This window comes from Lethenteron reissneri, chromosome 69 (assembly GCF_015708825.2).
Source record: "Lethenteron reissneri isolate LAM-NWPU_2019-01 chromosome 69, ASM1570882v1, whole genome shotgun sequence".
Taxonomy (NCBI): Eukaryota; Metazoa; Chordata; class Hyperoartia; order Petromyzontiformes; family Petromyzontidae; genus Lethenteron; species Lethenteron reissneri.
In genome coordinates, this window is record NC_083847.1 from 10,609,322 (window position 1) to 10,636,002 (window position 26,681).

Below are 26,681 nucleotides of genomic sequence, written 5' to 3' on the forward strand. Positions count from 1 at the left end.
TTGGTCACTGACAGTCATTGGAGCCTGGGAGGAAATGTGTTCAGCATCCACCACTTGTTGAATCAAGGAAGATGTTGTTACCACCCTTACACATAAAGCTGTGTCTGATGAAGAACTTTGTCCAAGCCATGGACAAAACACAAGCAGCTTTCAAGTACCTCTGTGGGAAATCGCCAAGGTTAAGTGAAGCTAAGATATAGGAAGGTGTCTTTGGTGGTTCTTAGATTCGTGAACTTCTTCGGGATGATGCATTTGACAGTTCACTGCGTGGCAAGGAAAAGACGGCATGGAAACCCTTCCAGTTATTGGCAACACATTTCTCGGAAACAACAAGGCAGACAACTACAGAGAGTTGGTGGAAACCCTCCTCAAGGCATACAAAAGCCTTGGTTGCAACATGTCACTAAAGATATATTTTTTGCACTCATCTAGATTTTTCCCCAACTGCGGAGCAGTGATTGACAAGCATGGCGAGCGATTTCACCAGGGCATAGCGACAATGGGAAAATGGAGCCCATCAATGCTTGCAGACTATTGCTGGACAGTGACAACAGATGCTCCATTTAATGATACAAGAGACAAGCCAAGAAGCCGAGTAGACACTGAAAAAGGACTAAACTATGTACTTATATATACGTAGTGGGTTTAAATTCAGGCGCACACTCGACTTTGGAGGCAACACTATTTATTAGCTAAACACAACGGGTAACTCTTAACATTAACAGGATAACGACATAGGGTGGTAACCACCATTCCTAACTTAGCTAACACACGGGGATACTACATTTCTGGACCGGAGACCGAGGATCGTAGATGGTGGCTTCATCCTAGAGTTGACCCAGCAGAACAGCACAGAACAGCCCAGCTCTCTGTCTACACCCCGCTCATAACCACTCCGGCATGGCCGGCTCCGCCCCAGGCCACGCCCCCCTTCCCGATCATTCGGAAAGGCCCGAGCCCTCAACCACGTGACCCCCCTGGGGCCCCTGGCCCCCCTTTATCCGGTCACGTATCCTGTTGGGTTCACGCAGAGTGTCACGGCCTGACACGACCTCCGTGACACCCACCTACAGCCCCCATACCGAGCCAACACAGTCGTGTCGTTCTACTACACTACATATACATACTAGTTATTTGCCTTTTGTTTCATAATAAATGTTATTTATATAACCCTTTTGCTGATTTTTTAAGTTTTATATGAACAGGACAGGTGACATGTTATCATGTAAAGCAACCTTAAACACATGAAAATGCCTAGGTTTACAATTTATGAGTAAAACTTATAAAGACGTAAAATGTAAAAACTTAAATATCTTGGAAGCCCTAGCCAATCAGTTGTTTTAATTGTTATATTTGAATTCAGCACATCAAAATCCACAATAAACAGCACATTTCATATCTGAAGCAGACGACGTCTCAAAAAATGTAGACCAGTGATATATTCAATGTTGCTACAATAACCGCTAGTGCTGTCTGTCTCCGGTGTCTATGTTGTACAAGCATGGATAAAGCTTTGATATTTTGAATACTTGTGTGTATGTGTTTGAGCATGAATCAAGCTGTGATGTTTTGAATATCTATGTATGTGTGTTGGAACAGGGATCAAGCTGCGATATTTTAAATACTTGCGTCTATGTGTTAGAGCGTGGATCACGCAGTGTTCCGAACTTTGTCTCGTTAAAGATACGTCGACTCGCGTTCCAGTGTTCCTTATATGGGCAAAGCCACGCCCGATCACCCCACGTGTATGCCTAAAACATTAACTGCATGCGTCTGTCGTCGACTCGGTATATATATACCGTGGAAGCGCGTGCTCGCGGGGGCATCGGAGGCGGAAGATGACGGGACTCGCCGCATCTGCGCTTGTGGTGCTGGCCCTGTGGGTGAGCGGTGCGGACGGTGAGTGGCTTGTGACGTGCAGATAAAGATCCCCCCGTGTAGCCTGTGACAGACTACCGTGGCAAGTGCTGTTCGTAGCGAGTAGCAGCACACACACACAGAGGGGGGTGGGTTTATGGCAAGTAACCACGCTCGCCCGGTCGCCCTTTGTCTCCCTTCGTGGCAACATTTTGCACCGTTAGCCACGTGCGATGTGAATGAAGTTCAACAGACGTACACACGGCGCCAGGTACTAATTCGAGGCCGAGTCGACCTAGGGGAGGAGGAGCAGGAATAATCGCTAATCACCGGTGTCTGGATGTGAGCAGGAATCGAACTCGGGTCTCTGCCGTGTTCGTAGCGCTAACCGCTACACTACCCCGCTCCCCACACACACGCTCACGTGTACACGTCCTTAGGGGTACGTGCATGACGCCTGTACGTTGAATGCGATTCCTAAACGTGTCCTTTATCTCGTTTGAAATCCATACGGTGCCCTGGCCAAGAATGAGCAGCAGAAGGGCCGTGAGTTGATGAGTAGCATGGGAGTGAATGATGACAATGATGGTGCGTCACGTAACTTATTTAACGATGATGAAAGTAACAATAAAGTGGTTAATGATGAGTGACTGTGATGAGATTGCTAAACGTTCTTTTAAAAATCTTATTTGAAATTCATACAGCGCCTTCAGCACGGCGCCTATAACAATGAATGCGGATTGTAGTGCGTGATGCATATGATAACATACCTGTCAACTCGTACGTTTTACCCGTATTCTTGTACAGGAAAATTGAGAAAAAAATGTTTTTTGTCTATTTGTTTGTGCTTCTCCCTTGTGATGGGACTTTATATGATGAACGTTGACATCTATACAGGCACGAGGTGACGAATAAGGTCTGAATTGGTCTGTAATAAGGTAGTCACTGATAAGGGGTTGACATGTATGCGATGATACGTGAAAAAGGAGATGATGGAAGTAATAAAGTGATTAATGATAAGGATGATGAGATTAGAAAACGTAACCTTATATTGTAATTCATATAGAGCCTTCACTAAGGCGCCTACCAAATAATTAGCTGTTTTTACAGTAGAAGTGTAATCAATCCTCTTATTGTTTTACGACGGCTGCTGTAGATTGCAGATGCAATGTCACATTCAGGTGGTCAAGCCACAGATAACCGCACAAGGAACAGCGGAGTAATGTATCATCATCTTCATCGCTGTGATATCTCAGTCTATGGGTATATGCGCTTCTATGAGTCTCTATGAGTCTATGAATCTTTATGGGTCTCTAAGTCTGAGTTTCCACGGCTCTCTGTGAGTCTCTGTGGGTGGTTGCGGGTCTCAGTGAGTCTCTATGGGTCTCCGAGTCTCTGTGCGCGTCTATGGGTCTCTGGATCTTTTTGGGTCTCTGTGCGTCTCTATAGGTCTCTGGATGTCTATGGGTATCTCTGAGTCTTATGCTTCTTCTTCCGTACGGCTGATGTAGATGCAGAGGCAACTACAATTTCACATGGAGGTGGTCAAGCCACAGATAACCAACGTCAGGAGCAAGTAGAGTGGTGTATCATCATCATTATCGCTGCGATGGCTCTATCACTCTATGGGTCTATGCGCTTCTATGAGTCTCTATGAGTCTATGGATCTCTATGGGTCGCTGAGTATGAGTATCCACGCATCCCTGTCAGTCTCTGTGGATGCCTACGAGTCTATGTGAGTCTATACTCTTAGTTCTTTCGGTAAAGTCACGTAGGTAAAAAATGAAATTAATAAAAATAAAACAATAAAAAAAAATCACGACGTTTCGGAGGCAACACAAGTCTCCGTCATCAGGTGGGACCGTCACAGCCAGATTTGCTGCATCAAGTGAGGCAAGGATTCAAGATGTAAGCCCTTAAAAGCAAGTTGAGGGGGGAGGAGAGGGGGGGAGCTCATCAGAATGTGGTAGCCAATGAATGGAACGTATCGGGAGGGAGGGGGGCGGGGCTAAAAGAAGGCACGAAGTGCTACGTAGAACGTATCGGGAGGGGGAGGGGGGCGGGGCCAAAAGGATGCACGAAGTGGTACGCGAGAGTCGGCGACGTGGAAGTGGTTGTGCGCAAGTAACTATTGTTGCACATGCTAACGTATTGGACGGAGAGGGGGAGGGGGGGCCAAAAGAGAGTGTGGGGTGCAAGTGTACGTGGACATGTGTATGTACAAGCACCTGTTGATACACGTGATAGAAAAGAACGAAAAAGCCCATGTTTATACCAGTGCTGGCTGAACAATAAAGAGAGTACTGTTAAACACTGGGGATTTTAACACTCGGTAAAGTAAAGTAAAATAGTGCCTGTCAGATAAGATGGTCAAAAAATGTGTAATTAAGTCTTTTTTTTATTGTTTTTTTATTAATTTCATTTTTTACCTACGTGACTTTACCGAAAGAACTAAGAGTATGAATCCTATGTGAGTCTATATGGGTCTCCCAGTCTCTGTGAGTCGCTATGGGTACCTGAGTCTCTTTGAGTCTCTATGGTTCTCTAGATTTCTATGGGTTTATAGGAGGCTCTTCTTTTTCTGTCGTACGGCTGATGTAGATATGGTATATATGTGTATATATAATCGGAATATATTTACAGGGTATATACAGGATGCTGCAAAACATTTGTAACACTTATATGGGACTATCGTTTTAAATGGAAAAATAACGGATAATACACTGTAACATGATAACAAATGTATGTTAATAATTCTAGATTTGGAGCTTTCGTGACTGCAAGGATTCATATTCTTAGGTTTTTTCGTGACTTTACCGAAAAAACCTAAGAATATGTATGTTAATAACTTCAAAAAGTCAGTCTCCACTTGTTCGCCATCATTGTCAACACATTTCTGGAATCTTCGCCAGAGTCCGGAGGCACATTTATTGTGGTATTGTTGCAAATTCTCAGAAGTGTAAAAAAAAATTGAAGCACCCTGTATATATACAGGGTATATATCCATTTTAAAAAATGCAATGTGTACAGCGTATATATATAGGGTATATATGTACAGGGTATATATACTTTTTTAATGCCATGAATACAGGGTATATATAGGGTATATATATATATTTACAGGGTATATATAGAGTATATATAGAGTATATATATATATACAGGGTGTATATAAAGATTGTATATACATATGATGGGGAGCGATAGTATAGTGGTTAGCACGATGTGCGATGAACCCGGCAGAGACCCGAGTTCGATTCCCGCTCATGGCCACCGACACACAGTGATAGCGATGAATTATCTGAAGGGCCTCCGCCGAGGTCGACTCAACCTCAAATGAGTACCTGGTGCTGTGCACAGTAAACATCGCCACTGGGAAGACAAAGGCGGCCGGGTGTGGTGCTGGCCACCCACCCCCTCGTGTGCCACAGTACTGGCCTTCACAGGCACTGCTGCTCACTAACAGGACTTGCCCCAATAGTCTGTTGAGGCTATACGAAGGGGGGAGGGGGGTGAGTGGGCCGTACATATACCATTTACATTTTTTTTTATATTATGTCTTTCACGATGTGAGTTATAGGACATGAAAGCTCACCCTATATATATTTTAAAACGTCCTCGCTAATGGCTCTTTTCACACCAGTCTAGAATGCAAAAATGAATGCATTCAACACATAGAAACATACATTTGTTGTTATGCTTAAGGAAAGGAAATTATTCAAGGTGTTGTGTCATAGAAGCACGCAGAGACGGAACTTCTTGTAAGGGCTTTCGCCATTTATTAACATGCTTTAAGCACTCAGGCTCACACCAGGGGTAGGTGCTCTCTATACTCGGTCCTTCCCGTGGACCCCCAAGCTCTACTCGTCCTAACCTCGCCTATCCCTTGGCTCTCTCACTCGGGCCAGGGCGGGGGTTTATCCAACACCGCCTGACTCTCAGCCGATTCTCCCAGACTTCTTCGAGCCCTACTCTCGGCTATCTCTTCGGCTCTTCCACTCGTCAACCCCGGACGGGGGTTCAGCCAACACTGTCCGGTCACGAGCGGGAGAGACCTCCTTCAGCCGATCCACTTCCCGGCTCCCACAACGACCACGCCTTTGTCACGGGCTCCCCCTTAAGTACCCCTTGGGTGGCTCTCCTCCCCTTCACTCGAAGGTGTCTCGTTACAGTGCTCATGACATGACATTATCATACTACTCCTCTACATCACCCCCCCCCCCCCCCCCGTAAAAAAAAATCAGATGTCCCGGCTGTGTAAAGCTAGCAACCAACAATCAGAACAATTGAAATAACAATGTAACAACATGAACAATAAGGGTGTGAATGGAGGTGTGAAGGCAGAGCTGTCTTCGGGGAAACAAGAAGGATGATAAGGCAGGACGGCAAGTGTAGGAAGGCCTTCATCCTGCAGTGTGAGGCGCCGACTGCATGTCAGCGACGGCTGGTGTCCGCCGACAACGGCCCAAGGGGGGGTGGTCAGCAAAAAAGAGCACCCCTGGAGTGTGTATGTGCTGCCGGTCTGCTCCCCCAGGCAGCGTCCGGTGTTGGAGTAGACAGAGCACCCGTCGACGTCGGCCTCGTCACCGATGGGCCAACAGACGGCGCCTCGGGAGCTACTCGGAGGGGTTCTGTGGGTGGACAGACAGAGGGCTTACACTGCATAGCATCCCGGCCCGGGCAGCCTAGCACATCGGACTCATCAAGCACCGGCCGCTCCGGAAGTGGGGATGATTCAACAGGACAAGGTGACACGTATCTTTTAAACCTAGACGGGTGAACAATCCAGTGCCGACGGCCAAAGCGGATGCACACACACTGTGACAGGCGGACCTCCACGACCTCAACGGGGCTCTGCCAAGGGCAATGTAATTTCGGGGACGTCCCAATTGCCACCTGTGGACAATCTAGCCACGCCTTCTCCCCTTTCACCCATGGAACCCCAGAACCCAGATGCTTTTGTTAGCATTTGTTAGCCGCATGTCAGCTGGCCTAATTGTCCATGGCTGCTTGTCGTGCATCACGCAGCCTTTCGAGCGTGATCTTCATCGAAGCAGGCACAGCGGATCCCTTTTTAGACAGCCCGAGGCCCATTTGCACGTGCAAATGACGGAGCTCCGGTTCCCTCTCGTACATTAGGTAAAAGGGCGAAAACCCCATTGGAGGAGTGAGGGGCCAACCTGTATGCAGCAAGGACACCCGGAATAAACAGGTCCCAGTCCGACTGAGACGCGCTCACGTGGTGGCACAGCATGGATGCGAGGGTGTGATTCAACCACTCCATCATACCGTCGGTTTGAGGGTAGTATGGTGAGGTCCGGATTTTATTGGTGCCGAGGAGGTCACAGACCTCCTTGAGCAACCGGGAAGAAAAGTTCCGACCCTCAGGGGCACCCTTATCTAAAACATACCCATGAAAAAAGGCATCGGTGATAGACGAGGCTGATTGATCTTGCAAGGGCCACGCCATGGGCCAACGTGTGAGGTATTCGACCCTGACCAAAATATACTTGTGGCCCCGTTGGGAGGTTGGAAATGGGCCCAAAATGTCGAGGGCCACAAGTTAATTCACACGGGAAACCTGGATGGACTGTAGCGGGGGCCGATCACGCACAACCGGGGCCTTCTGCAGTGCACAATCGTGGCAGCCACTCACGAGTAGTGCCACGTCGCTTTCCATGCCCGGCCAGTAATAATCGCACTTAAGGGTTAACAAGGTCTTGTGGAACACAAGGTGCATCAACTTCTCGTGAACTGCCCGAGTCAGTTCCCTTGTAGGACAGTGGGCACCACCACACAATACCTCTCCAGTTCCATGTCCCAGTGCATACTGTAAGTAGGCCGACGGAGAGGAAAAGCGGACGTCAGACTTAACACGGCGTCGCAGCTTTAGCAGAGAGGTGTCCTCCATCTGCAAGTGAGACAATTCCTCCCGAGGGAGGCCTAGGCCGAAATCCACGGGAGGCGACACACCCGGAAGGGCGGCTGTGTCGGCTGTCGCCACCAACTGGAGCCCAGTGTCAATTGGGGCCCTGCATTGGCCCGAGCCCATCGTGCATGCACACCTGCCCTCCAGAGGCAGCCTAGACAAGCAATCTGCATTTCCATGCTGTGTCCCCTTCATCAAATGAGTATTCCTGCAGCACCTCAAGCCAGGGCTGCTTGATGCGCAAGGAATTTTGCAGGGCCGCATGATCTGTGCGTACGGTGAACCGCCTGCCATACAAGTAGGGCCTATATTATTACACGAAAAAGACGATGGCAAACAGCTCTCTAGGAGTCACACAGTAACATTGCTCTGCGGGAGAACACGCCATGACCCTTTCAACGCCATTTATCACCTGGGCAAGTACAGCCCCTATGCCTGTGTCGTTGGCATCAGTGTCGAGCACAAAAGGCAGGGAGAAGTTAGAATATCCCAGGGGGGGGGGCGCATCCGCCAGGGATGCTTGAAGCGTGATGAACGCTGCTTCCTCTTCCTTGCCCCAATGAAAGTTTTGTCCTTTTGCGGTCAGCACGTGTAGTGGTTTCGCGACAGTCGCAAAATCCCACACAAAGTGACGGTAATATGAGGCGAAGCCAATAAAGCTATGAACCTCCGCGACAGATGTGGGAGTCGGCCACACACGGACACAAGCCGTCTTCTCCGGGTCCGTGGCAACACCTGACGCACTCACAATATAACCCAGATACTTCACCAATGGCTGCAGTAAATGGCACTTTTGGGGTTTAAATTTCAAGCCAGCAGCATGCACTTTGACGAAGACTGACTCAAGATGCTGCAAGTGTTCGTATAATGTGTGGCTGAAAATGATGACATCGTCCAAATAAATTAAGCAAGATTCCCACTGGAGACCTGCCAAGACCATCTCCATGAGGCGATGGAAGGTGGCCGGGGTTGAATGAAGGCCCATAGGAAGCCAATTGAATTGGAACAGCCCCTGGGGTTTACAGAATGCAGTCTTGGGTTTGGAGACCTCATCCAATGGCAATTTCCAAAAGCCCGAAAGCAAATCTAGGGTCGAAAAGAACCGCGCACCCGAGAAGGAATCAAGCAAATCGTTCATACGAGGAAGGGGATAGGGATCTGCCACCGAAATCTTGTTTAATTTCCGAAAGTTGATGCAGAAACGGAGACTCCCATGCCATTTCTTGGCTAACATGATAGGGGCGCCCCAAGGGCTTTTCGAAAGAGAAATGATGTCTGCCACCAACATCTCATCAATGGCCAAGCGGACATGCTCGTTCTCTCTAGAGCTAAAGCGATGGGAGTTCAGCCAAACGGGGGCACATTTCCCGTGTATGTGATGTTTTAGTAAGAACGTGCATCCAATATCGAATTTGCTGTGACTGAAAACATCGGTAAATTGTGAAATAAGCGTGCGGAGCTGCTGCTGCTTCTCGAGGGACAAGAGGGCATTTTCCCCACAGAGCGCATCAATCCAAGAGTCGTCGGGCTTCCCCTCCTGTATTACGCCAGCCACAACCCTGGCATGGCGTCGTCCGGTGGGAGAGCTGGGGTCTCATGCGCCAAAACAGTGCCAGCCGGAACTATTACATGTGAAGGACCTGCGTTTAAAATTTGCAAAAAGGGCTCCTGGTCTTTTGACACAACTGTCAGGGCACCCACCAAACAGGATGTCCGCGAAAAGTAGAGGGCGTTAAGAGGACGCCTGCCTCTGGTGTATGCAATTTCAGGGGTTTGTGCAACCTCAGGGGTATAAAAATTTGGAACCCAGTTTGAATGTTCATGAAATCCCTAGCCAAAGCTTGTACGCTGGCCACAAGAGGAGTCAACACGGTAAGGGAAGCAAAAAGTTCAAGTGACGGCCCGATGGCATCTCCACACAACCCCAGGTCGATCAATATTTTAATGGGCATTTTGTCCAAGAAATCTGTGCCCAAAAGGCATGGCACTGCCAACGCCTTTGAGACCAAGATGGGACCTTCCAATTCAATATCACCAATTCTAATGGAGGCAACAATGTGACCCAATATACCTAGACTACCTCCATTCGTGGCAACGCATGCCCCCTGTACAGGCATCAATTGACCAACGCTGTGTGGCAACAACCTGAAAATGCATTCCGATATAATGGTGGCCGACGCACCCGTGTCCACCAAAATCCGAACTTCCACCCCATGGACGTAACCAGCAACTGCGGAGGAACCCGCTGCGTGAGCGCAGCCCACTGATGGACCTGCTTAGGCCATCCGGAGACCGACGGCGAGTGAAGATCGAGCATTGCAGAACTTTTAAAGGTGCCCCGGTGATCATGAACCCTGTCCCAGTGGCTGATGCACCGCGACTTGCCTAAGGCCCAGATGACGATGCCGATGTGGAGGCAGAGGGAGACGGAGTCCTGCTGAAGGCCCCAGGAGTGTTTCAGCAGCCCAATGCGATGTGGCCAGGCTGGCCACAGCGAAAGCAGATGGTGGATACCGACCCCTGTGAGAGTGAAGACCTCGCCCTCAAGATGATCCCCATCCTACGGCGTGGCAGCCTTCTCTGAACCCGGGTCCCCTGTGCACGCCGCCACACCAGGCCACTGGCACAGGCCAAGGTGTGCTTGGATCCCCTGCACCACTTTAAGGGAAGAGATGTCCGCCTTCTCCACCATAGACAAAACGACCCCAAGCTCCTGTGCGAGGGAGAGCAGATGCTCCAAAGCCAAGGAGTCGAGCGCTTAACCATCCTTATTGGGGTAGACCGCCTGAGCCAGCGCCAACAAGGAGCTGCGGAAGATGAGAGGCGTCTCGGTCTCCCCTCGCCTCCGCAGCAAGAACTTCTGATGTGCGCTGGAGGGCGGCTCAAAAATAGCAGCTATTTGGGCGTACCCCATGGGGAGCATCGCCCTGTCCGCAGGCGGAATCAAATAAAATGCGGCTAGGGAATTATCATCTAAAGCCGTCGAGAGTGCCTTGAGGGCCTCGTCCATAGGCCACCCGACTGAGACGCAAGCCACATCAAACCGGTCTTGAAAGGACATCCAGTCACCGCCAGCTGCGATGAATGGATGAACAGGCGGCAGGCAACGAAATTTGGAAGAACCAGAGCTGAAGACCGGTGTGGGCGCTCCCGAAGGACGCATTCGGTGGTATTGCTACAGCAAAGGCAATGGCGCCCGGTTGCTGTGTCGCGTGCAAAATGGCGCTCGGTTGCTGCGGTGCACCCAGGGGCAAGATGGCGGCCGATTGCTGCGTCGCGTCCATTGGAAAAACGGCGCCAAATTAGAATGTGGCGGGAGGAGAAATGGCGGGAAGCGCCCGATCCTGCTCCAAAAAAGTGATGGGCGCGCGCAGCTGGGCTCCCATCTCCGACATCATGGAGATGAAATGCGTGGCCGACTGCAGCAGTTGCCCGAACTGGCTGGTAAGAACTCTCCTGCTTTCCTGCGGTGGTGAGTGGCCGGCCGCGGCTGCCCCCTTCTACTGCGTGGGTTAACCGGGCTCCACCGGGCGCATCTCCGGGGCCCCAGACTCCGGGGACGTTGTGGGGGCCTCTTTGGAGTTGTCTTCATCATCCGATCTCGCAACAGGTGGGTTCTTGTGCTTCGTAGCCGACTTCGACATGGCGACGAAAGTTTGCAGTCACTTCTGGCACCAGTTGTTGCATCGTAGAACCAAAATAAGGCAATCGGTATTACCTTGGTGTCAGAGAAGTGAGCGACTCGATCAGATGAGCCTTCTTGTTATTTTTTTTGTTTGCATTTTGTGGGTTAATACAGACATAATTAGCCGAGGTATTCCTGGCTCTGCGATCTTGCATTTACTTGCAAATTCCACCTCTAGCCCCACCCACTCCAAGCATATATAACTTGTGGCTGCAGTAGCTCTCTCACTATATTTCTTCCTCCACAGTTCACCTGCTGTATTTGTTCACCTGAGGACAATTGCTTGTGTTGCGATCAAAACGTCGTGGTTTTTAAAATCATTTTTATTATTTTTCTATCTATATGAATTCCTGCATGTCACGAAGCTTTAAGTCAAGATTTAGCCAAAGACATTCCGCGACTAGCTGAACACTGTCTAAAGAACACCTAATTCTTGTGGAAAAGTGATTTATATAAACAAAAGGAAGGAGCCGCAGTGGGCTCTCCTTTGTCTCCTATGATTGCGAATTTGTTAAAAGAAGATTTAGAATAAAAAGCTATAGCTTCAAGCACAATTAAACCCTCTGTTTGGTTTATATATGTGCATGACACATTAGTGGTCTGGTCACATGGTAAAGATACACTTAACGAATCTCTAAATCATCTCAACTCGCAAAATCCATCCATCCAGTTCACCTTGAAAGTTATCAGAACCCTTACATTTCTGGATATTCTGCTCGGGTGCGGCCGAAATAGTAAAATAACACAGCGTTTACCGAAAGAAAATGCACACTGACCCCACAGAAATCCTCTCTCATCAGGGCGCCCAATCATAGGGCTAAGAAAGTATTATATGGTGATAGTCTGAGAAGTGAAATTAAACATGTTAAAGTAGTGCTGCAATTGAATGGTTACATTGATGCACAAATCAGCATGGAACTGAATGCCAAAACCAAATCAAATAACATGAGAATTGAAACTGAAAAAGTAATGAAAACTATAAAAATACCGTACATTGCAGGAGTAGCAGATAAACTAGCCAGATGTTTGTAAAAACAAAACATCGGACTCGGATTTGGCATGGTACATAAAATAAAGAAACTAATATCTGGTACAAAATAGGAATTACCAAAGCTATTGACAGAAGGTGTGTACCGGATTAATTGCACTTGTGGAAAATGCTATGTTGGGCAGACAGGACGAAGGATCAGCACGAGACTAAAAGAACACCAAATAAATATTTAATATTCCCAAATACAACTGTCGGCAGTGGCAGAAGACGCGTGCCAACAAGAACGCTCAATTGATTTTGATAATATTAAAGTTCTGTGCAATACTAGTTACTACTGGCCAAGGCTAATTTGGGAATCTATCGAAATAAAAAGAAATAAAAATAATTGTAACCATTTGAATAGCTACAGACTTAGTGCTGCTTGGAAGTAAATCATCAAATACATTGTTTAATTGCATGCCTATACAGGTCGCCATATATCAATGTGGATTACCTGTGTAATGTTCTTGGAGGGAGACGGAGTCTTCGTAGAGGCAACACGCTTTATTTTACCAAACAGTTACACTAATCCCTAACACAAAGGGGTAATGGCCCCTTCCACCCACAACCTGGGGAGGTACAGCCTCCAGGCTATCGTACCTATAACTCTCCCTACTCCAGCCCTCCGGCTAGCTAAACCTAGGGGAGGCTGACCCACCGCTGGCCCGGTGGGTCCCTGACCACTGGCCCATCCGGACCTGGCCCTCACAAGGGCATCAGGCCGAGGGAACCTCAGGGTCCTAACCCCACGACCACTGGCACTGCACTGAGCCCCGGCCCTTAGAAGGCCGTCGGCGGCTTGGGGTCCAAGGTCTTCTTCTTCTTCAGGCGGCTTCTGGCTTCGGCTGACTTGCACTCTCGGGGACCCACCTTATATACTCTTTTTCCCTGAGGGGCGGGGTTTTGGGGGATCGTAGCTTCTGCCAGCCTCCTCCCCTCAGAGGGGTTCCAACCGCCGTTGGCCCGACTGGTCCGGACCGGTTTTTACCCCTCCCCCTGGTTGTGGCACGTGTGTGTCAATCATGACCACCACATCTGTATGCAGACAATAACAGGTGCTGCTATTTTAGTGCACACAAACGACAGGAGGTACAAGAACAATGTGCATGCATAATGTGCATGCATTAATATACGTTGAATGGAAATAATAAAATAATAAAAAGACAGCGTCCTAATGAACACTGCTAAGCTTGGCAGCGTATAGCTCATCGGATTCTTCCTCCTGCTGCAGTATAAATACAAGATTCTGATTCTGGTGAATTCAGAAGGGGCGATTGCAGGCAGTCTGGAGAGGAGGTCTTACAATATAGCACTCAAAGAGACAGAAGGCATTGGTCGGTATGAAATAGAGAGTGGAAGAGATGATGATTGTCGAGTAAGAGAGGGAAAGGCACCGAGGTGGGCAGCAAAGGTGTTCACTCCCTCGCCTGGTATGCAGGAGGTCGTGGGTTCGATCCTCTCTCATCACTTTCTTTTTGTCTCGCTCTCTCGATGCGGTACTTGTGTAGAGTACCAAATGCGGTTCGCGGATAGCCAAGTTCGTGAATAGTGAGGGAATTCCGTAAACACTGATTGGAAAAGTTGGTTTGGGTTGGACATATCGCTTGAAGGGATTATGACCATTGGTCTTGATTAATCACTGAGGGTCAGCCAGGGAATGCCACTGAGAGGATATCTGTACATCCGATTATCACGGTTGGCTACGTACGATGGTGCAAAAGAAGGTCAATGTACATACGTACATACATACGCGGAGATGGAAGTTGCCACACGCGCCTAACTCATTTCTACGCAATCCTTCTACCGCACCCACTCCCCTGCCCTCCCCTCCATACATCCACAGCTGCTGCCTTCCAGGAAAACGGGAGCTTTCGGTGCTCCAAATTCGGCCGAAGTGCGAGTGTGTGTACCAAGGAGCTAGTCTATGGCACGGTGGGTGGCTTCGTCCTGCTGCCCTGCACCTTCGCCCTTCGCTCCAACGAGAACCGAGCGCGCGTGCAGTGGAAGAGACCGGACGGGGCGCAGGGCAGGGTGGTCGTGTTCGACGGCGCCAGGAACTTCACGAGGCGACGGTTCAAGGGGCGGCTCTGGCTGGTGGGACGCGCGTCTAGGGGGGAGGCGCACATCAGCATCGGCAACCTGAGTGGCGGAGATGCGAACACCTACTTCTGTGACATCACGGAGTGGTCCGTAGGTGTAAACTACAGTGGAGAGTACATTTATTCCGACCCCCACGGAACCCGCCTGCTCGTCCGAGGTGAGCGAGCGTTCACATTTTTTTCCATCTTCGATGCCCCCAACCCAGTCAGAGATGCTGACGCGCAGTCGCCGGGTTGTTTGCAAGTTTTTTAGTGGCTGGCCGTCATACAAAGGTGATGGTCATCGCGTCACGCAGTGCTGTCAGATGTTATATACTATACTACACTAGTTTACACTACACTCTACTATACACTGCACTACACGACACTCTAAAATACTATACACTACACTCTGCACTACTACACACAACTATAAACTACAAGATAGACTACACTTTTGGCTAACCATCGAATAAAGGTGGTTACCGCATCGCGCGTCGCTTTAAGATGCGCTTCTGCGGCCATCTGGAATGCTCTTCCTTCCGATATTAGGAAGCCTCTGGGAGCTATGCACTTTTAAATCATCATCTAGATTGACAAACTAATTTCTTTAGTACTGCTCGTTGTTGTTGTGTTGAGTTTGTTGTCCTCCCTCCCACATCTCCAATTAGCGCTGTTGACTACATATGGTGGTGCGAAAGAAGTTCACACATACAAACTACTATACACTACTATAATACTACACTGCACTACTATATACTATACACTACTACACCACTATACTACATTTATAACTAATTTCTTTAGAACTCCTTTGTTTTGTTGGTTGTCCATCACCCCAGACCTCCGATTAGTATGGCCAGCTTCATACAGTGGTGCGGAAAAAGTTCAGCACGCATACATACACGGTACGCTGTGAGGGTGACCAGAGTTCGCGTGATGGTAGGCATTCAACGTACATTGGATCTCCCATAAAAGTAGATGGGGAAAACGATGACGTTATGGGAGGGACAAAAAACGCCATTTCAAAAATGCGTTGAAGGACAAATGCATTTTCCCAATGACAGTGCGTGTTCCTGAATGCTACCATGCAAGTTCATCGGCGATTATCGCATCTTCACCTACAATGCTCATCTTAGTGACATTTATATAGTGGCGCCTTAACCAAGGTGCTTTGTAAATGTAATGAAGCTCCTTTGAAACGTCCATTTAGAAAAAAGGGAAGTCTTTATTTTCCATAATACAGGTTTGAGTTTTTGGGTTAGATTGCAATGCCATCCACCTGTATTATGGATGATATTGGTCGCGAAAGTCTACGTGTTAAACTCTTTATTTTCCGTAGTAATTATGTAGATACAGCCCCGATGTCTTCCACCTTGTAGTTCTGGTCCCAGGCAAGCGCCCCGACTCGCTCCGATGTACTCTTTCGGCCCCACCCTTAATTGAGCAGCGCCCTCCGAACTCGACTGTGCCACCAGTCTTTAATTATCTCAACTTGTGCATTTCACTGCCCTCTATACAGTCCCCTACGGCCACTTGTCACTATGTGGTGCCGGGCCTGCGAGGCCACGGCGGATAGTATGTTGCCATTATATGTAGCCCAGTTACTGGGCGCAGTACCAGCTCTAGCGGGGCTTGGGTGAGCGCTGGTTTGCGCGAGGGCACCATGTACAGTATGCGGTGCGGGCTCCCGGTGAGGGAGCAAGATAGAATGTCTGCAAGCCAGGGTTACGTTGGGGCATGATACTCTGGGTGACCTGCTGACACGTGAACGGATGTGATATTGGTGGGGGGCCACCGATGGACGGGGCCGCTGGAGGGTCACGTGGTATAGAGGAGCTCTCGGGAGCTTTGGGGAAAAGCTGGAGAGATCGAGGTGGGCGGGGCGAGAGGTGGAGACAGCCCCGGCGCAGGCTGATATAACAGGGGCCCCGTGTGGGGCTCGGGGTTTTTGACTGTTGGTGAGTGAAGATCCACGTCGGGTTGAAGAAGCCTCTAGCCACGCGGTCCGGGACCCAGCTCGTGGTCCGGACCGGGATAGCAGGACCGTGTCTAGTTCTGCCATAGCGTGGTTAGATGGGCATTCAACATCCGAGTGTAGGTTACATTATGTTGTGTTGAGTTGACGTAATAATTAATTTTGCTCCCAAGACAATGTCTGCGACTGCAGTTGGACTCACTACACATGTAATTAATTATCTATACAGTCCCCTACACAAAGAATCAACAACGTTACAACTACGATGCGTGCGTGTGAATGTAATGGTGGTGTAGATGAGGTGAGTGAATTAGATGGGTGGAAGCAATGGGTGGCAACTCTGTGATGCTGCGTGAAATCGTGCAAGCGAAATGGATGACAGTAAAGAATGATGATGATGAATGGATTAAATGGATGGGGTTAGCGAGTGATAGTCATATGATCCTTATGGCGGTACCCGGGGTACCAAATAATACAAAACGGCCGAGGCAATTGAATATTTTATTTCTGAGACACTATTTTTTCCAGGGGTGTACTTAACTCCGCGACTGGGGTACCAATCAATCCGAAATCAGTGCTACTCCGCGATGTCGAAACTCAGCGAGGACGATTGCGCTGAAACCCTGAACGCTCGTATGCACCATAGTGCATTGTGTACAGCTCGTCAATATGAGTCAAGTGCCGCATCGCCGACCATCAACAGACTAAAAATGACTTAATTACGGACATTATGCGAGAGCCGGGGTACTATGGTACCCCGGGGTACAGCCATAAGGTTCATATAATGATAATAATTATTCTGACAGCAAATGATGCTGAATGGATTGAATGGATGGCGTTAATGAATGATAGCCATATAATGAGGCTAATTATTATTCCGACAGAAACTGATGAATGGATCGAATGAATGGGGTTAATGAGAGCCGTATCATGAGAATATGAAGAGGGAACAGTAATGGTGTTGGTGGTTATGAGGTGGGAGATTAATGGGAGTGGACACTTAGTGAGCGAAAGTGATTGCTTAATGTAGAGGGGGAAGTTCAAAAACAGAATCAGAATCAGTAGTCACATTGCAGAAGTAATCTGATGAGCTATAAAGCTCGTTTTCACAGATGTCCAGTAGGGGCATGGGGTAAGAACGTTACAACAATAAACAGTTTTAAAAACACGATAGTAGTGCGAAGTACAAGCCAGGTAAACAAATCACCCAGACACATACAAATACAATACTAAACCATCCCCATCCTACTAGGCAAAGCCCACTGAGGTATTAACTTATTACTGAAGGGTGGTGGGTAACAAGAGAGAAAGAGCGAAGGTGCGGATTGAGTTTGAATACGTAGTAGTAGGACTTTCGTGACCAATAATAAAGGGTTTGAGCTTTTTTGGGGTTAGATTGCGTAAATATAAATGTGTCGTTAAACTCGCCACGAACTCAACACAGCTCAATTAATGGGGGGTTTGTCACATAAACAAAACGTGCCAATTTCTTTACTCGTTCAGCACTAACCGGTATGTGTTGGAGAGTAAACCCACTACAACATTTACAATTTGAGTACTGTGACGTTTTGCTGGTGATTACAACAACTACCATCATCAGGCAATTTTATAGAATTATGAAGAATCAGAATATTATATTTATACTGCAGGAGGAATACAATGAGCTATACAGCTCATTTCCACAGATGACCATCATAGTAGTGCAAAGTATAGGGACTCAGCTACTTACAAAAGAGTTAGGTTCCAGATGTCTGTTTGTAAGTCGATTTATTCGTAAATCCAACTATTCCTGTCGATTCCAAACATGTTATATGGCATGTATACTAAACACGGGGAATGGCTTTTAAGTTGTATACTCTCCTGTAGATGTAGATGCCACTGGTTCTTCACATTCTGCAGAAGTAGATGCCACCACGGCCATCTATTACGCGGCAGTTGAACTTACGACTCTCAATCCGAATAGGCAACTGGACATACGGTCCAGGTTTGTTCGCATCTCTGAAAGTTTGTAAGTCGAATGTTCGTAAGTAGAGGAGTCCGTGTACAAGAAAGGTAAACAAATCACCCAAATATATACAAATTAAACGAATCCATCCTCCATCCTATTAGGCAAAGCCTGCTGAGGTATTAACTTATTTTTTGCAGCAACGACCTGGCCACCACAAATGATAGTGCAACAAAGTGGCTTGTCATCACGTGGGCATTTACAGTAGCAAAATGTATCTAAATATCAGAAATCTTCCTGTTTCCGGTATTAAATTAGGGAGTAAAGGTGATGTCATCACTGTGGTGAGCCTATGTGGTGTGGAGATCAGAGGAGTAGGTGGTGGGAAATGTAACCATAACAATATATGCAAGTATTTCCACTTATTTGATAGCAGGCTGCTCTTTATTAGTATTTTTATGTTAACCAGAATCTGATAGCGTGCATGTGATTAGATGGAAAAATGACCACCTTTATTCAACTCGGCTTGTTAAATTAATGGCTGTGGCCGGTCGCTTAATTTTCGTGTTCATCTCTCTCCATCGTTCATTTATCTTGTTCAGATGAAGAGCAGGACGTTGCAGATCGCCAAGATGGAGAAACGATGCCGACCGATTCCGACAGCAGAGCAGGTGACAGAATATGAAATCGTGCAAGTGCAGCCGATGAAAAATAACAATAGGTTTGACGTTTTCGTGACTGCAGGGATCCATACTCTTTGGTTCTTTCGGTAAAGTCACGTAGGTATAAAATAAAATAAATTAAATAACGACGTTTTGGGCGCAACACATCAGGCGGGACAACCACAGCAAGAAACAATTGAAGTGGGCAAATGGAAACGTTGTGATTTAATTATTTTATTTTATACCGACGTGATTTACCGAAAGAACCAAAGAGTATACAGTGAGAGAAAAAAGTATTTGATTGTGTACGTTTGCCCACTGACAAAGAAATGATCAGTCTATAATTTTAATGGTAGGTTTATTTGAACAGTGAGAGACAGAATAACAACAACAAAATCCAGAAAAACGCATGTCAAAAATGTTATAAATTGATTTGCATTTTAATGAGGGAAATAAGTATTTGACCCCTCTGCAAAACATGACTTAGTACTTGGTGGAAAAACCCTTTTTGGCAATCACAGAGGTCAGACGTTTCTTGTAATTGGCCACCAGGTTTGCACACATCTCAGGAGGGATTTTGTCCCACTCCTCTTTGCAGATCTTCTCAAGTCATTAAGGTTTCGAGGCTGACGTTTGGCAACTCGACCTTCAGCTCCCTCCTCAGATTTTCTATGGGATTAAGGTCTGGAGACTGGCTAGGCCACTCCAGGACCTTAATTTGCTTCTTCTTGAGCCACTCCTTTGTTGCCTTGGTCGTGTGTTTTGGGTCATTGTCATGCTGGAATACCCATCCACGACCCATTTTCAATGCCCTGGCTGAGGGAATGAGGTTCTCACCCAAGATTTGATGGTACATGGCCCCGTCCATCGTCCCTTTGATGCGGTGAAGCTGTCCTGTCCCCTTAGCAGAAAAACACCCCCAAAGCATAATGTTTCCACCTCCATGTTTGACGGTGGGGATGGTGTTCTTGGGGTCATAGGCAGCATTCCTCCTCCTCCTCCAAACACGGCGAGTTGAGTTGATGCCAAAGAGCTCCATTTTGGTCTCATCTGACCACAACACTTTCACCCAGTTGTCTTCTGAATCATTCAGATGTTCATTGGCAAACTTCAGACGGGTATGTATATGTGCTTTCTTTAGCAGGGGGACCTTGCGGGCGCTGCAGGATTTCAGTCCTTCACGGCGTAGTGTGTTACCAACTGTTTTCTTGGTGACTATGGTCCTAGCTACCTTGAGATCATTGACATGATCATCCCGTGTAGTTCTGGGCTGATTCCTCACCGTTCTCATGATCATTGCAACTCCACGAGGTGAGATTTTGCATGGAGCTCCAGGCCGTGGGAGATTGACAGTTCTTTTGTGTTTCTTCCATTTGCGAATAATCGCACCAACTGTTGTCACCTTCTCACCAAGCTGCTTGGCAATGGTCTTGTAGCCCATTCCAGCTTTGTGTAGGTCTATAATCTTGTCCCTGACATCCTTGGAGAGCTCTTTGGTCTTGGCCATGGTGGAGAGTTTGGAATCTGATTGATTGCTTCTGTGAACAGGTGTCTTTTATACAGGTAACAAGCTGAGATTAGGAGCACTCCCTTTAAGAGTGTGCTCCTAATCTCAGCTCGTTACCTGTATAATAGACACCTGGGAGCCAGAAATCTTTCTGATTGAGAGGGGGTCAAATACTTATTTCCCTCATTAAAATGCAAATCAATTTATAACATTTTTGACATGCGTTTTTCTGGATTTTGTTGTTGTTATTCTGTCTCTCACTGTTCAAATAAACCTACCATTAAAATTATAGACTGATAATTTCTTTGTCAGTGGGCAAACGTACAAAATCAGCAGGGGATAAAATACTTTTTTCCCTCGCTGTACCAATGCTGGCCATTCGCCACTAAGTGACGGTCACATCACCACGGCGTCTGTGCCAGGCCAGGTACACTTTGAGACCACGTAAAGTGTCGAAGGCTCGCTGATAGGAGGTTTCGAGACAGACCCAGGTGCCATGGGTTGGTTGACTGAGATGATCAGTAGATGTGTAATATCTTCAATAATGGCGGGAGACGAGTTGACGGGGCAGCACTCTTTATTCACAACGGTTGCACAAGTAACAGTCCCAACCGAGATAACACCTATGTTACGCGTGCCTGACTCGGCCACGCACTCCGTCTCCCCTGTGGGGTACGCGTACCTAACTCTGCCTTGCACTCAGGCTCTCCGGCTACGCTCTCCCCACGGGGAGCTATCAGACCCCTATGCGCATCCGGCTCGGGCCACACTCAGTCTCTCCCGTAGGGTACGCGTGCCTAACTCTGCCTCGACTCAGGCTCTCCGGCTACGCTCTCCCCACGGGGAGCTATCAGACCCGCCTTGTCAGGCCACGGGTCTCGACCACTGAGTTACACTGCCCGAGCCCTTACAAGGGCGTCGGGCCGTGCATCCCAAGGCCTCGCCTCTGAGCCTCACAGAGCCCCGGCCCTTACAAGGGCAGCGGGGCTAGGAGTCCAGGGCCTATCTCTTCCTCCGTCTTCTATCTTCACCGGTTACCAACTCCCCGAGTGCCCGCTCGCATCGCCTTACATAGCCCTCCGCTCCCGAGGGGGCGGAGCCTATGCGGACCGCGATGTGAGCACCCGCTTGCGGACCGTGATGTAACCAATCACCACGCGCTGGCTCACGATCCCCCCTGCCAGCACGTATCACCACTACAGATGCACCAGCTGTACCCTCTACTGTGCCAACTTGCTGCATTTTGGTCACCCAGCACTCCACTCATTGTTGTGAGCTTCGTTCCTCTGCCCTCCATTTTTGCTGGAGAGCAACAGCCTCCAAATGCCCAGTAGCAGTATCCTTCAGAAGCCTCCTCCATTTTGCAGACAAAGATCCCCCGTATATGCTTAACAAACTGTTGGGGCAAGTGCTGTTATCAAGCACCAATGAAGGACAGCACGGCACACAAGGGGTAGGGGGCCAACACCACGCCCGACCGCCTTTGTCTTCCCAGTGGCGATGTTTATACACTGCAACCAGGTACTCATTTGAGGCTGAGTCGACCTAGGGGAAGCCCACGACCGGTTCAGATAATCGTCACTGCTGTAAGTAGCCGTGAGCGTGAATCGAACTGGGGTGGCCAGCTTCGTAGCTCTGCGTGCTAACCGCTACACTTCCGCCGCCCACACAGAGACACACTGACATCTCTGGGACCTCTCTCACCCCCGTCGAGGTCATACATACCTGTCAACCCCTTATTCCAGACCAATTCAGACCTTATTGGTCACCCTGTGCCCTTATAAATCTCAACATGCATCCTACAAAGTCCCATCACAAGGGAGAAACACAATCAAATTGACAAAAAAATATGTTTTGCTCGTATTGAAATGGATGTAGGCCATATGGACATGAAAACTGTACAATAATTTCCTGTACAAGAATACGAAGTAAACGGTATGGGTTGACAGGTATGGGTCACAGGATTTTCCGAGAGCACTTAAACATCTTCAAATCTGGACAAAAAAACGCAACCGTATTAAATGGGCTCTGTCTGTTTAGTTATTTTCACGCATCTCTCTTGCATCTTCTGTCCTCGGTCGATGACAAACTCTTATTTCCGCCTTTCCATGCGTTAAGCGTCCCCTGAGAACGACCATTTGCTTTAGAAATTAATATAATAATTATGATTATAACTACTTCTCTCTACTGTGTCAACAGACTTCTGCAAGAGGAGTGCCATCGCGGTGTCTATCTGCTCCATCGCAATCTTGGTGGTGTCTCTGGCCGTCTCAGCGCATGTCGTGTTTAGAGAGCGCTACGCCGCAGGTAACAAAAAGGTCCCAGTTTAAAACTTAGTAGTAGTAGGAGGAGGGCTTTCACAACCAATATTATCCCTAATAGAGGTTAGTTCGGGTTAGAGGTCGTAAATATAAATGTCATTAAACCCGCCGCCACCACCCGACACGGCAATTTTGTGAGGTATTTGTGTCACGTAAACAAAACGTGCCAATTAGTTCCTAGTTCAGCACTAACCGGTTGTGTGTTGGAGAATAAACCCACAGCATCTACAATTCGTTACTAGTTCAGCACTAATCGGTTGTGTGTTGAAGAGTAAACCCACTACAACATTTACAATTCGAGTAACCGTGACATTTTTGCCGGTAATTAAAACAACAAGCAGCATCATCAGGCGACATCCGCAGAGTTGTAGGGAAATCCCCCTCCTGTTTCGGTCTGAAATAGAGAGGATAAAGGTGACGTCGTCACTTGTGAGCCAATCAGGTGCCAAGACCAGGGGGGGGCGGTAATGTATGCATATAAAAACCCTTTAATATTATGGACAATAACCCACTACAAACATTTGCAATTCGAGTTACTGTGACATTTCGCCAGCTGCACCAGTGAAACACCACGGTGCTGGAATTGTAAATTTTGGCCAGCGATTACAACCAATTATTTAACTCATAATCAACGTTTTTGGGTTAGATCGCGTTATTTATAAATGTGTCGTAACTCTCCACCACCCGACACGGCCAATCAGCAAAAAAGTGTCATGTTGACAAATGACAAATAGTTCACTGCTTTAGCCCACCAGTGTGTTGAAGCGTGAAACCACAACATTTACAAAAAAATTTGAGTACGACGTTTCGCTGTTAATTGCATCCAGCATCATCGAGCAATTCGCCAGAATAGTGAGGCTCTGCTCTTGCTCTCAGTCTTAAATAGAGCAGCAGCAGGGTGACGTCATCATTTAACTCATCAGGTGCAACGATTTGAGGCGGAGGGGGGGGGTTGTAATTATATACTAGATTAGTAATCAGGCAATTGTTACGATGTGAGTTGTAGATTAGTAATCAGTTGTAATGTGTGTTATTGTAATTATATGCTACGTTAGTAATCAGTTAATTAGTATTTGTTTCCCCTATAAGGAATTATAATATGTATTATTTAATAATACGCTTCCAGGCCGCACTAAGCCTGTAGCTGTCTGAGCGGTTAAAGTTATTTCTGTTTCTCTCAATTTCAATGGATTCTCTAATTAGTCTTTGCTAGTAGTAATTAGTTTTACACAACACCTCAACGTTATCAAAATCAAATGAGTGTCCCTGTTGGCAAGCATATTCTGCCACTGCCGACAATTGTGTTTGAGATAGTTTAATATTTCTTTGGTGTTCTTTTAGTCTTACACTAATGTTACGTCCCGTCTGTCCAATATAGCATCTGCCACATAAACAATTAATCCGATATACACCTTCTGTTGATAATTTAGGTAATTCGTCTTTAGTGCAAGTTACTAGTTTTTAAATTTTGTGTACTGTACCAAATCTTACTGTAATGTTTTGCTTTTGCAAAACACGGGCTAATTTGTCAGTTACTTCTGAGATATATGGTATTAATTGTTTTAACAATCTGATCACTTTCAGCAATGTTGCTTTGCGATCGTGATTTGGCATTTAGTGCTCTGTTAATTTTAGCATTATTGTAGCCATTCTGTTTTCGTGCTTCTTTAACATGTTTAATCTCTCACTAGACTTTCACCATCTGACACTGTTTTAGCCCGATGTATGAGCGTCTAGATAAGAGAGGATTTCTGAGCTGGGTGATGATGCGAATCTTCATTCAGATAGGCATCAGTGTGCTTTTTTTTGTAAACGCTGTGTTATTTTACCATTTAGGCCATGTCCAAGTAAAATATCCAGGAACGGGAGTGTGTTATTCACCTCCATTTCCATGGTGAACTGGATGGCCGGGTTTTGTGCATTGAGATAATCCATTGAAATTGAGAGAAACAGAAATAACTTTAACCGCTCAGACAGCTACAGGCTTAGTGCGGCCTGGAAGCCTATTGCTAAATAATACATCCTGAAGTCACGAAAGCTTTAAATCGAAATTTAAATAATACATATTACAATTCCTTATAGGGGAAACAAATATTAATTAACTAATTACTAACGTAGCATATAATTACAATAACACACATTACAACTGATTACTAATCTACAACTGACATCGTAACAATTGCCTGATTACTAATCTTCTTTATATATAAAAGTCTCCGCGTGCTCGCGCTTGCGGGGGATTTGGCTCTCGAACGGTGGCCTTCACGTACAAAAAGATTTGCCAGGCGGCACGCCCTTAGCCCCGCGATGGGAATAGGCTATTCCGTTTTCCCATCCGTAAACTTTTAAGTAGTTTAATTAACACATTTGTGCCGTTTCTATTATTAATTATTTACTTATTGCCCGACATCGACCATACCAACTGACGCCAATTGCGTGCGGAGGGGGCGGACCCTGCCAAGTGATGCGCGTTCGGTCCAGCTCACGGCGGACATTTTATTTCACGCGTTTAACATGGAATAAATATACTGTACACATCATGCTGCCGATTTCTCTTCACAGTGTCATGTCCTCTTCCCCCCCCCCCACCCCAATGCGTGCTTTTACTGCTATAAAGTCCTTACATATTAATATTATTAAAGCGTTTACATAGTATTATTCTGCCTCGGGCGGGGGGATGGTGGGGGGGGGGGGGGTAGCGGCCCAGCCCACAGCCTGGCAATGTCTCACCTCCTCCGGCTTGCCAATCTAGGCGAGGCTGCGGGCTCTCCACGGGACGAGGCGTCACCACGCCAATGTAAAGTACAATTTTATTCAATCTTTCGCTAAGAACTATTATTAAACAAACAAATTTACAAATATTACAATGATAATGTTTGTCTGCACATACAACTCTGCTTCATTGTTTACTATTATGAAACTAATAAGTTGCCTAATATTACAATTAAAATCTTCGTGTGCAGAATCTACATGTGTGTCCCTAAAGTCGATGTCTGTGTGTGTCAGTCCATATGTGTTTGTGTGCTTGTAAGTCGATGGGTTTCTATGTGTGTAGGTCCATGTCTGTGTGTAAGTCCATGTGTGTGTCTGTCTTTTTCAAACGGACAACGCCCCGTGTGTGTGTGTGTACGTACAAGTGTTTGTGTGTGTCAGTCCATTTGTGTGCGTATCAGTCGCTGTGTGTGTGTTAGTCCACATGTGTGGTTAAGTCCAACTCAGCCTCAAATGAGTACCTGGTGCAGTGTGTAAACATCGCCACTAGGGAGACAAAGGCGGTCGGGCGTGGTGCTGGCCACCCACCCCCTCGTGTACCATTCCGGCCTTCATAGGTGCTCGCTAACAGCACTTGCCCCTACAGTCTGTTAAGGCTATATGGGGGATCTTTGTTGTGTGTCTAAGGGAATGCGTGTGTGTGAGTCGATGTGTGTGCATGGCTCCATCTGAGTGTGTAAGTCAATGTGCGTTTGTGTGTCTATGTGTGTCAGTGGATGTGTGTGTGTTAATCCATGTGTGTGTATCTAAAGTAGATGTCTGTGTGTCACAGTCCATATGTCTATGTGTGTGTGTAGGGCAATGTGTGTGTCAGTCTATGTATGTGTGTCTAAGTCCATGTGTGTGTGTCTTAGTCGATATGTGTGTGTAAGTACATGTGTGTTTACGTCAATGTGTGTGTGAGTCGATGTGTGTGT

The 26,681-nt window shown here is 47.1% G+C and overlaps 1 protein-coding gene across 1 annotated transcript; it reads left to right on the forward strand.

The window, feature by feature from the left end:
* The first annotated feature begins 1,832 nt into the window (after positions 1-1,832).
* Positions 1,833-24,957, forward strand: LOC133360814 (uncharacterized). The gene is made up of 4 exons (XM_061579689.1): positions 1,833-1,899; positions 14,345-14,758; positions 19,105-19,173; positions 22,871-24,957. The coding sequence occupies exons 1-4, from the start codon at positions 1,839-1,841 to the stop codon at positions 22,999-23,001; spliced, it is 675 nt and encodes a 224-aa protein (XP_061435673.1). The 5' UTR covers positions 1,833-1,838; the 3' UTR covers positions 23,002-24,957.
* The last annotated feature ends 1,724 nt before the right edge of the window (positions 24,958-26,681 follow it).

What these genes read in the sequence shown, in the direction of transcription:
- LOC133360814 (XM_061579689.1), top strand. Translation starts at nt 1,839, where the DNA reads ATGACGGGACTCGCCGCATCTGCGCTTGTGGTGCTGGCCCTGTGGGTG. An exon ending in AACCCGCCTGCTCGTCCGAG is followed by an intron (nt 14,759 to 19,104) that starts GTGAGCGAGCGT and finishes TATCTTGTTCAG; the next exon opens with ATGAAGAGCAGGACGTTGCA. An exon ending in CGATTCCGACAGCAGAGCAG is followed by an intron (nt 19,174 to 22,870) that starts GTGACAGAATAT and finishes CTGTGTCAACAG; the next exon opens with ACTTCTGCAAGAGGAGTGCC.